General features: G+C 45.4%; 1 protein-coding gene and 1 long non-coding RNA gene across 5 annotated transcripts in view; both read left to right on the forward strand.

The window, feature by feature from the left end:
* LOC116065913 overlaps positions 1-476 on the forward strand; it is a 1,252-nt gene extending 776 nt beyond the window's left edge. The window contains exon 3 of the long non-coding RNA XR_004108847.2: positions 394-476. This is a non-coding gene — a long non-coding RNA (uncharacterized LOC116065913). The remainder of the gene's footprint in view (positions 1-393) is intronic.
* Positions 477-2,830: 2,354 nt separating this feature from the next.
* The window catches only part of yipf3 (Yip1 domain family, member 3), a 10,730-nt gene continuing 1,060 nt past the window's right edge, over positions 2,831-12,500 (forward strand). The window contains exons 1-7 of one of the 4 annotated variants that reach the window (XM_031321555.1): positions 2,831-3,055; positions 3,107-3,109; positions 3,475-3,699; positions 5,204-5,310; positions 9,773-9,818; positions 9,902-9,994; positions 12,388-12,500. The exon at positions 12,388-12,500 is cut by the window's right edge and continues 19 nt beyond it. In XM_031321555.1, the coding sequence (XP_031177415.1) occupies positions 2,984-3,055; positions 3,107-3,109; positions 3,475-3,699; positions 5,204-5,310; positions 9,773-9,818; positions 9,902-9,994; positions 12,388-12,500 (659 nt within the window). In that variant the 5' untranslated portion in view covers positions 2,831-2,983. Of the gene's footprint in view, positions 3,057-3,106; positions 3,110-3,463; positions 3,700-5,203; positions 5,311-9,772; positions 9,819-9,901; positions 9,995-12,387 lie in introns of all 4 variants that reach the window. The other 3 variants (XM_031321554.1, XM_031321557.2, XM_035992608.1) reach the window with 3 other exon arrangements.

The raw sequence follows: 12,500 nt of genomic DNA on the forward strand, positions 1-12,500 counted from the left end.
CTGATAATACACAATACTAATATTGGTTAAGTTGTACAATGTAGAAGCTGTGAATGTAATATTATATCTAGAGGTTGACACATACAGTAGATATGCAGTGTTAGCACTGCTTAACTGGTTCATCTTTATAGTTTTGTGCTCATCTGTACTTTCCTAGTTATGACAAAGACTGGCTATCCTAACTCTAATTACATGTCTTCTGTTGCATTTACAAGCAGGTCAGTATAGGGTAAACGTTCATAGTGTTTTTAAAGCCTACACATTTTCTAATGGCTACTTAAAAGCAAGTTATTTTAATTGTAAATCACCCAATCTTAGAAGCCGCAGTTATCAATATGAACTTTGTTACCATTTGATTTGTGTAAGGAAGTTTGTTATAATTTTCTATCACAGCTGACATCAGGCAGCAGGCAGTCCAACCAGGAGGACGTGGTAGCAGCAGTCCAACCAGGAGGACGTGGTAGCAGCAGACCAACCAGGAGGACGTGGTAGCAGCAGTCCAACCAGGAGGACGTGGTAGCAGCAGACCAACCAGGAGGACGTGGTAGCAGCAGACCAACCAGGAGGACGTGGGAGCAGCAGTCCAACCAGGAGGACGTGGTAGCAGCAGTCCAACCAGGAGGACGTGGTAGCAGCAGTCCAACCAGGAGGACGTGGTAGCAGCAGACCAACCAGGAGGACGTGGTAGCAGCAGTCCAACCAGGAGGACGTGGTAGCAGCAGACCAACCAGGAGGACGTGGTAGCAGCAGACCAACCAGGAGGACGTGGTAGCAGCAGACCAACCAGGAGGACGTGGTAGCAGCAGACCAACCAGGAGGACGTGGGAGCAGCAGACCAACCAGGAGGACGTGGGAGCAGCAGACCAACCAGGAGGACGTGGTAGCAGCAGACCAACCAGGAGGACGTGGTAGCAGCAGACCAACCAGGAGGACGTGGGAGCAGCAGACCAACCAGGAGGACGTGGGAGCAGCAGACCAACCAGGAGGACGTGGTAGCAGCAGACCAACCAGGAGGACGTGGGAGCAGCGGACCAACCAGGAGGACGTGGTAGCAGCAGTCCAACCAGGAGGACGTGGGAGCAGCAGTCCAACCAGGAGGACGTGGTAGCAGCAGACCAACCAGGAGGACGTGGTAGCAGCAGACCAACCAGGAGGACGTGGTAGCAGCAGTCCAACCAGGAGGACGTGGGAGCAGCAGACCAACCAGGAGGACGTGGGAGCAGCAGAGGGAGAGGAGCCTTCAGTCTCTCTGTGGAGGAAACACTACGTGTGCTAAGGCTTCTAACAGCCAGGGTATAGACCGATAGAGTCTATACCCTGGCTGTTAGAGAGATGTATTGATCATATTTTGCTGAGATACTCAATGAACACTTACAATAACCTTTTTAAGATTTCATTGGTGTACTTGTAGTTTCTAAGTCCATTGTATGTCAGTATGTCCTACTACAGTATACTGTCCTGTAATTTAATTTGTTTACATCGTCTTACTGTAATTATATTTTTAAAATGCACATCATATATTAAAACACTTTTTTACATTTACCCTTGTCTGATTGGTTCATCATATAATACAGGACATAAGGTTGAGACTGTTATGCTTTATTTTTAGTCCAATATAAAACCTCACATATATAATGGATATTTGAACGTATTTTGCTGGGGCCCTGGTGGTAGAAGAAGCTGGAACTCAGTGTCAGTCATTATTTGCAGTACATCACAGGTCAGGATCAGTTTTTCATCACCAACAATACACAAACATACTGAGTAATTGGGTTATGTATATATTTCACATATTCAGTTTCACCTAAGGCAAGCTGTATTTCTCTGCTGACTTGTGTCTGCAGCAACACTTCTGAGGGCGGTGCAGGAATATCACACACAACTCCTGGACGCCCGGGATCATCTGGTCTCCTGAGCTCACTGATGGCCCACCGCTCCAGTCTGGACGACAGCGTTTTCTGCAGGACGGCTCTCTGAAGGGCTGGGATGTGGCTGTCGTCCTTCACTTCTTATTGTAAAGCTTGAAGTACCTTATTGGATGATAAAAAGTGTTTGAAATTAGCTCAATAAATAATTGTAATAAAGCCTGCACTCTAGAAACATTTGTCTAGCTTTCCTGAACACTTATTTCTGGAATATTATTGATCACCCTTTCTAGATCCCTACCTCCACGTTGACTACATGTGTAAAGTAAGATATGGCTTCATGTTGAATTTAGCCAGCCACCAGGACACATGCACATCACATCAAACCATAAGGATCACTAAGCAAAGTCTTTGTCAAGGGCCTGGTGGGTTAGTTAAAGTACATAGTTTGGACAGGAGTAACAATATGCATTAAATCTAAATATTGTTGACATTTACAGCGCTAAAATATACAAAAAATACGTCCGTTATCTGCCATCTTGAAGTAGTGCAAAGAAAGAAGAAACAGTGTGTAGAGATGGAACATTATCTACTGTATGTGTCAACCTCTAGATATAATATTACATTCACAGCTTCTACATTGTACAACTTAACCAATATTAGTATTGTGTATTATCAGGCCAATAGCAACCACGACAATTTGTAGTTAGCTGGATAATAATTTTTCCTACTAAAATATGAATTATTAATGAATTTTCTTTATTGATACAGTCTTTATCTCAATCCGTACATCATTAAAGACAAAAACATCCAGATAAATCCATGGATGTATTGGATGGGATACATCAACAAAAGCGAGAATCTCGCGAGATTTCCGGCTTCCACGTCTCCTCCATCCCATATGCTCGGTGACGTCATCGCGTTCCCTGCGTGCCTGCCTTCTTATATACAGTCTATGGTGCCTGCCCGAGTGTTGTGGTGTTTAGTAATGTAGAGATTTAGAGACCAAAACAGGAGTTTTTGGGTTAAATAACCGCCGTCAGAGAGCCGAAGGGATCGTTCACACCGACACCGACCCGGGACTAACACGGTAATCTACCGGGGAAGCTGCTGTAACGATGTCTGCGGGGTCCGGGAACAGAAACACGAACACGGAACCGTGGGGAAGCTTCGATGAAAACCTCATCCAGGTGAGCTAACATGCTAACATGCTAACTCACTGTTTAACTATTTAACCATAGACAGTATAGTTTAACACGGAGGTTCTTCCTGTTCCGGATTCGTCACGGAGCTGACGTCAGGTCAGCTTGTTTACGAAGTAAAAACACACAAAATAAAATAATAACAGAGATTACAGAGCAGAGAGATATGTCAGAATAAAGGTAAACAAGTTAGGAGTCTTCTTCTCTGTGTGTGTGTGTGTGTGTGTGTGTGTGTGTGTGTGTGTGTGTGTGTGTGTCTGTGTGTGTGTGTGTGTGTGTGTGTGTCTCTGTGTGTCTGTGTGTGTCTGTGTGTGTGTGTGTAAACATGTGGTGTAAGTGTCCGGTAACCTGTCTGTCTGGTAACCTGTGTGTCTGTCCGGTAACCTGTCTGTCTGCGTGGCGTGCAGGGCGGCGGCGCGGCTGTCATCGACATGGAGAACATGGACGACACGTCCGGCTCGAGCTTCGAGGACATGGGCGAGATGCACCAGAGGATGAAGGAGGAGGAGGAGGTCACGGCGGAGGCCGCGGCCGCCGGCGACGATGGCGGCGAGGACGATGGCGGCGAGGACGGCGAGTTCCTCGGGATGAAGGGCCTGAAGGGCCAGCTGGGACGACAGGTCGCTGACGAGGTGAGACAGGGTCAACGGTCACAGCTCTCAGGGTCTGAAATTACATCACCTTTCTCTTCAGGTCATAGGCAGAGGGAGACACACACACACACACACACACACACACACACACAGAGAGACACACACAGAGAGACACACACACACACACACACACACACACACACACACACACACAGAGAGACACACACACACACACACACACACACACACACACACACACAGAGAGACACACACACACACACACACACACACACACACACACACACACACACACACACACACACACACACAGAGACACAGAGACACACACACACACACACACACACACACACACACACACACAGAGACACAGAGACACACACACACACACAGACACACACACACACACACACACACACACACACACAGACACACACACACACAGACACACACACACACACACACACACACACACACACACAGAGACACAGAGACACACACACACACACACACACACACACACACACACACACAGAGACACAGAGACACACACACACACACAGAGACACAGAGACACAGAGACACACACACACACACACACACACACACACACACACACACACAGAGACACACACACACACACACACACACACACAGAGACACACACACACACACACACACACAGAGACACACACACACACACACACACACACACACACACACACACACACACACAGAGACACACACACACACACACACACACACAGAGACACACACACACACACACACACACACACACACACACACACACAGAGACACACACACACACACACACAGAGACACCACACACACACACACACACACACACACACACACACACACAGAGACACACACACACACACACACACACACACACACACAGACACACACACACACACACACAGACACACACACACACACACACACACACACACAGAGACACAGACACACACACACACACAGACACAGACACACACACACACACACACACACAGAGACACACACACACACACACAGACACACACACACACACACACACACACACACACAGAGACACACACACACACACACAGAGACACACACACACACACAGACACACACACACACACACACACACACACACAGAGACACAGACACACACACACACAGACACAGACACACACACACACACACACACACAGAGACACACACACACACACACACACACACACACACACAGAGACACACACACACACAGACACACACACACACACAGATGCACCAGATGCTACAGAGAAAGCGTGGAGCCTCTGCAGAGCCATGAATTAGACTTAAGAGAAGAGTTGTGATTGGTGGAGACCCCGAGTGAGAGAAGAGTTGTGATTGGTGGAGACCCCGAGTGAGAGAAGAGTTGTGATTGGTGGAGACCCCGAGTGAGAGAAGAGTTGTGATTGGTGGAGACCCCGAGTGAGAGAAGAGTTGTGACTCACCTGTGTGCTGCGTCCAGGTGTGGCAGGCGGGGAAGCGCCAGGCGTCCAGAGCGTTCAACCTGTACGCCAACATCGACATCCTGAGGCCCTACTTTGACGTGGAGCCGGTGCAGGTCCGCAGCAGGTAACACCCCCACTTCCTGTTTACTTCCTGTTTACTTCTCAGTCTGACGCTGCATCTACACGACTACGTCTAACTGTCTCTAACTGTCTCTGTCTCTAACTGTCTCTAACTGTCTCTAACTGTCTCTGACTGTCTCTGACTGTCTCTGACTGTCTCTAACTGTCTCTAACTGTCTCTGACTGTCTCTAACTGTCTCTGACTGTCTCTGACTGTCTCTGACTGTCTCTAACTGTCTCTGTCTCTAACTGTCTCTGACTGTCTCTGACTGTCTCTGACTGTCTCTAACTGTCTCTAACTGTCTCTAACTGTCTCTAACTGTCTCTGTCTCTAACTGTCTCTGACTGTCTCTGACTGTCTCTGACTCTAACTGTCTCTAACTGTCTCTAACTGTCTCTAACTGTCTCTGACTGTCTCTAACTGTCTCTAACTGTCTCTGACTGTCTCTGACTGTCTCTAACTGTCTCTGACTGTCTCTAACTGTCTCTAACTGTCTCTGACTGTCTCTAACTGTCTCTGACTGTCTCTGACTGTCTCTGACTGTCTCTGACTGTCTCTAACTGTCTCTAACTGTCTCTGACTGTCTCTAACTGTCTCTGACTGTCTCTGACTGTCTCTGACTGTCTCTAACTGTCTCTGTCTCTAACTGTCTCTAACTGTCTTTAACTGTCTCTAACTGTCTCTGACTGTCTCTGACTGTCTCTGACTGTCTCTAACTGTCTCTGACTGTCTCTAACTGTCTCTGACTGTCTCTGACTGTCTCTAACTGTCTCTGTCTCTAACTGTCTCTGACTGTCTCTGACTGTCTCTAACTGTCTCTGACTGTCTCTAACTGTCTCTGTCTCTAACTGTCTCTAACTGTCTCTGACTGTCTCTGACTGTCTCTGACTGTCTCTGACTGTCTCTAACTGTCTCTGTCTCTAACTGTCTCTAACTGTCTCTGACTGTCTCTGACTGTCTCTAACTGTCTCTGACTGTCTCTAACTGTCTCTAACTGTCTCTAACTGTCTCTGACTGTCTCTAACTGTCTCTAACTGTCTCTGACTGTCTCTAACTGTCTCTGACTGTCTCTGACTGTCTCTAACTGTCTCTGACTGTCTCTAACTGTCTCTAACTGTCTCTGTCTCTAACTGTCTCTGACTGTCTCTAACTGTCTCTGTCTCTGACTGTCTCTAACTGTCTCTGTCTCTAACTGTCTCTGTCTCTGACTGTCTCTGACTGTCTCTAACTGTCTCTGACTGTCTCTGACTGTCTCTAACTGTCTCTGACTGTCTCTGACTGTCTCTAACTGTCTCTGACTGTCTCTAACTGTCTCTAACTGTCTCTGACTGTCTCTGACTGTCTCTAACTGTCTCTAACTGTCTCTAACTGTCTCTAACTGTCTCTGACTGTCTCTGACTGTCTCTGACTGTCTCTAACTGTCTCTAACTGTCTCTGACTGTCTCTAACTGTCTCTGACTGTCTCTGACTGTCTCTAACTGTCTCTGACTGTCTCTAACTGTCTCTGACTGTCTCTGACTGTCTCTGACTGTCTCTGACTGTCTCTGTCTCTAACTGTCTTTAACTGTCTCTAACTGTCTCTAACTGTCTCTGACTGTCTCTAACTGTCTCTGACTGTCTCTAACTGTCTCTGACTGTCTCTGACTGTCTCTGACTGTCTCTAACTGTCTCTGACTGTCTCTAACTGTCTCTGACTGTCTCTGACTGTCTCTAACTGTCTCTGTCTCTAACTGTCTCTGACTGTCTCTGACTGTCTCTAACTGTCTCTGACTGTCTCTAACTGTCTCTGTCTCTAACTGTCTCTAACTGTCTCTGACTGTCTCTGACTGTCTCTAACTGTCTCTAACTGTCTCTGTCTCTAACTGTCTCTGACTGTCTCTGACTGTCTCTGACTGTCTCTAACTGTCTCTGACTGTCTCTAACTGTCTCTGTCTCTAACTGTCTCTAACTGTCTCTAACTGTCTCTAACTGTCTCTGACTGTCTCTGACTGTCTCTGACTGTCTCTAACTGTCTCTGACTGTCTCTAACTGTCTCTAACTGTCTCTGACTGTCTCTAACTGTCTCTAACTGTCTCTGACTGTCTCTAACTGTCTCTGACTGTCTCTGACTGTCTCTAACTGTCTCTGACTGTCTCTAACTGTCTCTAACTGTCTCTGTCTCTAACTGTCTCTGACTGTCTCTAACTGTCTCTGTCTCTGACTGTCTCTAACTGTCTCTGTCTCTAACTGTCTCTGTCTCTAACTGTCTCTGTCTCTGACTGTCTCTAACTGTCTCTAACTGTCTCTGACTGTCTCTAACTGTCTCTAACTGTCTCTGACTGTCTCTAACTGTCTCTGACTGTCTCTAACTGTCTCTGACTGTCTCTAACTGTCTCTAACTGTCTCTAACTGTCTCTAACTGTCTCTGACTGTCTCTAACTGTCTCTAACTGTCTCTAACTGTCTCTAACTGTCTTTAACTGTTTCTAACTGTCTTTAACTGTCTTTAACTGTCTTTGACTGTCTTTGACTGTCTCTAACTGTCTCTAACTGTCTCTGACTGTCTCTGACTGTCTTTAACTGTCTGTCTCTAACTGTCTCTGACTGTCTCTAACTGTCTGTCTTTAACTGTCTGTCTCTAACTGTCTCTAACTGTCTCTGTCTCTAACTGTCTCTGACTGTCTCTAACTGTCTCTGACTGTCTCTGACTGTCTCTAACTGTCTCTAACTGTCTCTAACTGTCTCTGACTGTCTCTAACTGTCTCTAACTGTCTTTAACTGTCTCTAACTGTCTCTAACTGTCTTTAACTTTCTTTAACTGTCTTTAACTGTCTTTGACTGTCTTTGACTGTCTCTAACTGTCTTTAACTGTCTGTCTCTAACTGTCTCTAACTGTCTCTGACTGTCTCTAACTGTCTGTCTCTAACTGTCTCTAACTGTCTCTGACTGTCTCTAACTGTCTCTTACTGTCTTTAACTGTCTGTCTCTAACTGTCTCTGACTGTCTCTAACTGTCTCTAACTGTCTCTGACTGTCTGTCTTTAACTGTCTGTCTCTAACTGTCTCTAACTGTCTGTCTTTAACTGTCTGTCTCTAACTGTCTCTAACTGTCTCTAACTGTCTCTGACTGTCTCTGACTGTCTCTAACTGTCTTTAACTGTCTGTCTCTAACTGTCTCTGACTGTCTCTAACTGTCTCTGACTGTCTCTAACTGTCTTTAACTGTCTTTAACTGTCTTTAACTGTCTCTGACTGTCTCTAACTGTCTCTAACTGTCTCTAACTGTCTCTGACTGTCTCTGACTGTCTCTAACTGTCTTTAACTGTCTTTAACTGTCTTTAACTGTCTTTAACTGTCTCTAACTGTCTTTAACTGTCTTTAACTGTCTCTAACTGTCTCTAACTGTCTCTGACTGTCTTTAACTGTCTTTAACTGTCTTTAACTGTCTCTGACTGTCTTTAACTGTCTCTGACTGTCTCTAACTGTCTCTAACTGTCTCTGACTGTCTTTAACTGTCTCTAACTGTCTCTAACTGTCTCTGACTGTCTCTGACTGTCTTTAACTGTCTTTAACTGTCTTTAACTGTCTTTAACTGTCTCTAACTGTCTCTGACTGTCTCTAACTGTCTTTAACTGTCTCTGACTGTCTCTAACTGTCTCTGACTGTCTTTAACTGTCTCTAACTGTCTCTAACTGTCTCTAACTGTCTCTGACTGTCTCTAACTGTCTCTAACTGTCTTTAACTGTCTGTCTCTAACTGTCTCTAACTGTCTTTAACTGTCTTTAACTGTCTTTAACTGTCTCTAACTGTCTCTAACTGTCTCTGACTGTCTTTAACTGTCTTTAACTGTCTCTGACTGTCTCTAACTGTCTCTGACTGTCTTTAACTGTCTCTAACTGTCTCTAACTGTCTCTAACTGTCTCTGACTGTCTCTGACTGTCTCTAACTGTCTCTGACTGTCTTTAACTGTCTCTAACTGTCTCTAACTGTCTCTAACTGTCTCTGACTGTCTCTAACTGTCTTTAACTGTCTTTAACTGTCTTTAACTGTCTCTAACTGTCTCTGACTGTCTTTAACTGTCTTTAACTGTCTTTAACTGTCTTTAACTGTCTCTGACTGTCTTTGACTGTCTTTGACTGTCTTTGACTGTCTCTAACTGTCTTTAACTGTCTTTAACTGTCTTTGACTGTCTTTGACTGTCTCTAACTGTCTTTAACTGTCTTTAACTGTCTTTAACTGTCTTTGACTGTCTTTGACTGTCTCTGACTGTCTCTAACTGTCTTTAACTGTCTCTAACTGTCTTTAACTGTCTGTCTCTAACTGTCTCTGACTGTCTCTAACTGTCTTTAACTGTCTGTCTCTAACTGTCTTTAACTGTCTTTAACTGTCTCTAACTGTCTCTGACTGTCTTTAACTGTCTTTAACTGTCTTTAACTGTCTCTGACTGTCTCTAACTGTCTCTAACTGTCTCTAACTGTCTCTCTCTCAGGCTGATCGAGTCCATGATACCCGTCCGTATGATCAACTTCCCGCAGGTACACACTTCCACTTCCTGTCTCCTCCCAGGGTTTTCACAATAAGAGCTGAAATACTGACAGCTTGTACTTCCTGTGTGCAGAAGATCGCCGGCGAGCTGTACGGCCCTCTGATGCTCGTCTTCACGCTGGTCGCCATCCTGCTGCACGGCATGAAGACGTCAGGAACCGTCATCGTAAGGACACATTTAACGGGGCCGTCTCCATGACTACAGAAACTCTCATCCACTAACAGTCACATGATTTTAATTTAGATTTAATGGACAACAGCTTTAAAGCCCCTGTTGCAGGTTAACCACCACTGTTGATTAATGGGTACATAAAGTACTCAACATATGTATATCATTGTTAAAACTGTCTCCAAATAGTGTTAAAGGCCAGTTTTCGCCGTTTTAGTCGTTTAGTGGGTTTTTTAACGCAATTCGGTGATGACGTCACGTTGGGGAGACGTGCCTCAGTCTAGTACTAGAACTATGGTGACTGTGTATCAGCCTAGTACTAGAACTATGGTGACTGTATCAGTCTAGTACTAGAACTATGGTGACTGTATATCAGTCTAGTACTAGAACTATGGTGACTGTGTATCAGCCTAGTACTAGAACTATGGTGATTGTGTATCAGTCTAGTACTAGAACTATGGTGACTGTATATCAGTCTAGTACTAGAACTATGGTGACTGTGTATCAGCCTAGTACTAGAACTATGGTGACTGTATCAGCCTAGTACTAGAACTATGGTGACTGTGTATCAGCCTAGTACTAGAACTATGGTGATTGTGTATCAGCCTAGTACTAGAACTATGGTGACTGTGTATCAGCCTAGTACTAGAACTATGGTGACTGTATATCAGTCTAGTACTAGAACTATGGTGACTGTGTATCAGTCTAGTACTAGAACTATGGTGACTGTGTATCAGCCTAGTACTAGAACTATGGTGACTGTGTATCAGCCTAGTACTAGAACTATGGTGACTGTGTATCAGCCTAGTACTAGAACTATGGTGACTGTGTATCAGCCTAGTACTAGAACTATGGTGACTGTGTATCAGCCTAGTACTAGAACTATGGTGACTGTGTATCAGCCTAGTACTAGAACTATGGTGACTGTGTATCAGCCTAGTACTAGAACTATGGTAACTGACTGGGATGAGGAAGAGGTGTTTTTACTACTCAGTGAACAGCACCGAGTGAAAGTCAATGTTTTCTTTATATCTAGTGACAGTGATCATGTCGTTAGTTCAGATAAGTTCTGGTAATCTAGCTAGATCTAGAAATAGAAGGCATCATGCTAGCTATGGGCTAACTTGCCAGTCAGTCCCACCTGTGAAATCCCCCGACGTTGTAAACACATTTTGATTAGATATCTCACGTTTTGATGGACCCTACTAGCTCCGAAGTTGTTGGCTGGTTACGCATCGTTAGCTAATTCCACTAGCATACAGGCTAACTATAGCCAGTTAGCTTTGTATGTAGCTAACAAAAACCCACCCATCTCGTAGGAGCGAAGCTTAACATTTCATTCAATAACATTATGGTACAAAAGGAGCACTAACGCCACATGTCTTATGTTGACAACGTGGACGCAGATATAGGAAACTCCGAAGGCAGTCGTAATATTTACCTAGCTAGCAGTCTAGGCTAACGCTGTTGTGCTAACGTTAGCAAACGTCGGCGTAGCTTTAGCTAGCTGTCTAAACTTGTGAAAATACGTACAGCATCCCCGTTCAAGCTGTGTTTCACTTTCCCTCCAATATTATTATACACATAATAAAGACACGTGGACTCGGTCGAGACCAAAAGCCATATTTTGCAACACCAGCGGCACAGACCAGGACCATAGACAGTGAACAGAGACCAGTGGCACAGACCGAGACCATAGACAGATAACAGAGACCAGTGGCACAGACCGAGACCATAGACAGTGAACAGAGACCAGTGGCACAGACCGAGACCATAGACAGATAACAGAGACCAGTGGCACAGACCGAGACCATAGACAGTGAACAGAGACCAGTGGCACAGACCGAGACCATAGACAGATAACAGAGACCAGTGGCACAGACCGAGACCATAGACAGTGAGCAGAGACCAGTGGCACAGACCGAGACCATAGACAGTGAACAGAGACCAGTGGCACAGACCAGGACCATAGACAGTGAACAGAGACCAGTGGCACAGACCAGGACCATAGACAGTGAACAGAGACCAGTGGCACAGACCGAGACCATAGACAGTGAGCAGAGACCAGTGGCACAGACCAGGACCATAGACAGTGAACAGAGACGGGGCTTTCGTCTGTCGTCTCCCCAACGTGACGCAGTGCAATGCATTGTGGGGGAAAAGAGAATCATTGCAAACTGCTGTAAAATAGTACTACTTTTTCGTATTTTATTCCGTGGGATTTAAATATGTACGCACTACACACAGTCTGCTACACACAGTCTACTACACACAGTCTACTACACACGCAGTTACAGAGGTGTGTGTGTCTGTGTGTCTGTGTGTGTGTGTGTGTGTGTGTGTGTCTGTGTGTGTGTGTGTGTGTGTGTGTGTGTGTGTGTGTGTTTCAGAGGGAGGGTACCCTGATGGGAACAGCCATAGGAACATGTTTTGGTTACTGGCTCGGTGTTTCCTCCTTCATCTACTTCCTGGCGTACCTGGTCAACGCTCAGATCACCATGCT

This window comes from Sander lucioperca, chromosome 15, assembly GCF_008315115.2.
Source record: "Sander lucioperca isolate FBNREF2018 chromosome 15, SLUC_FBN_1.2, whole genome shotgun sequence".
Classification (NCBI taxonomy): domain Eukaryota; kingdom Metazoa; phylum Chordata; class Actinopteri; order Perciformes; family Percidae; genus Sander; species Sander lucioperca.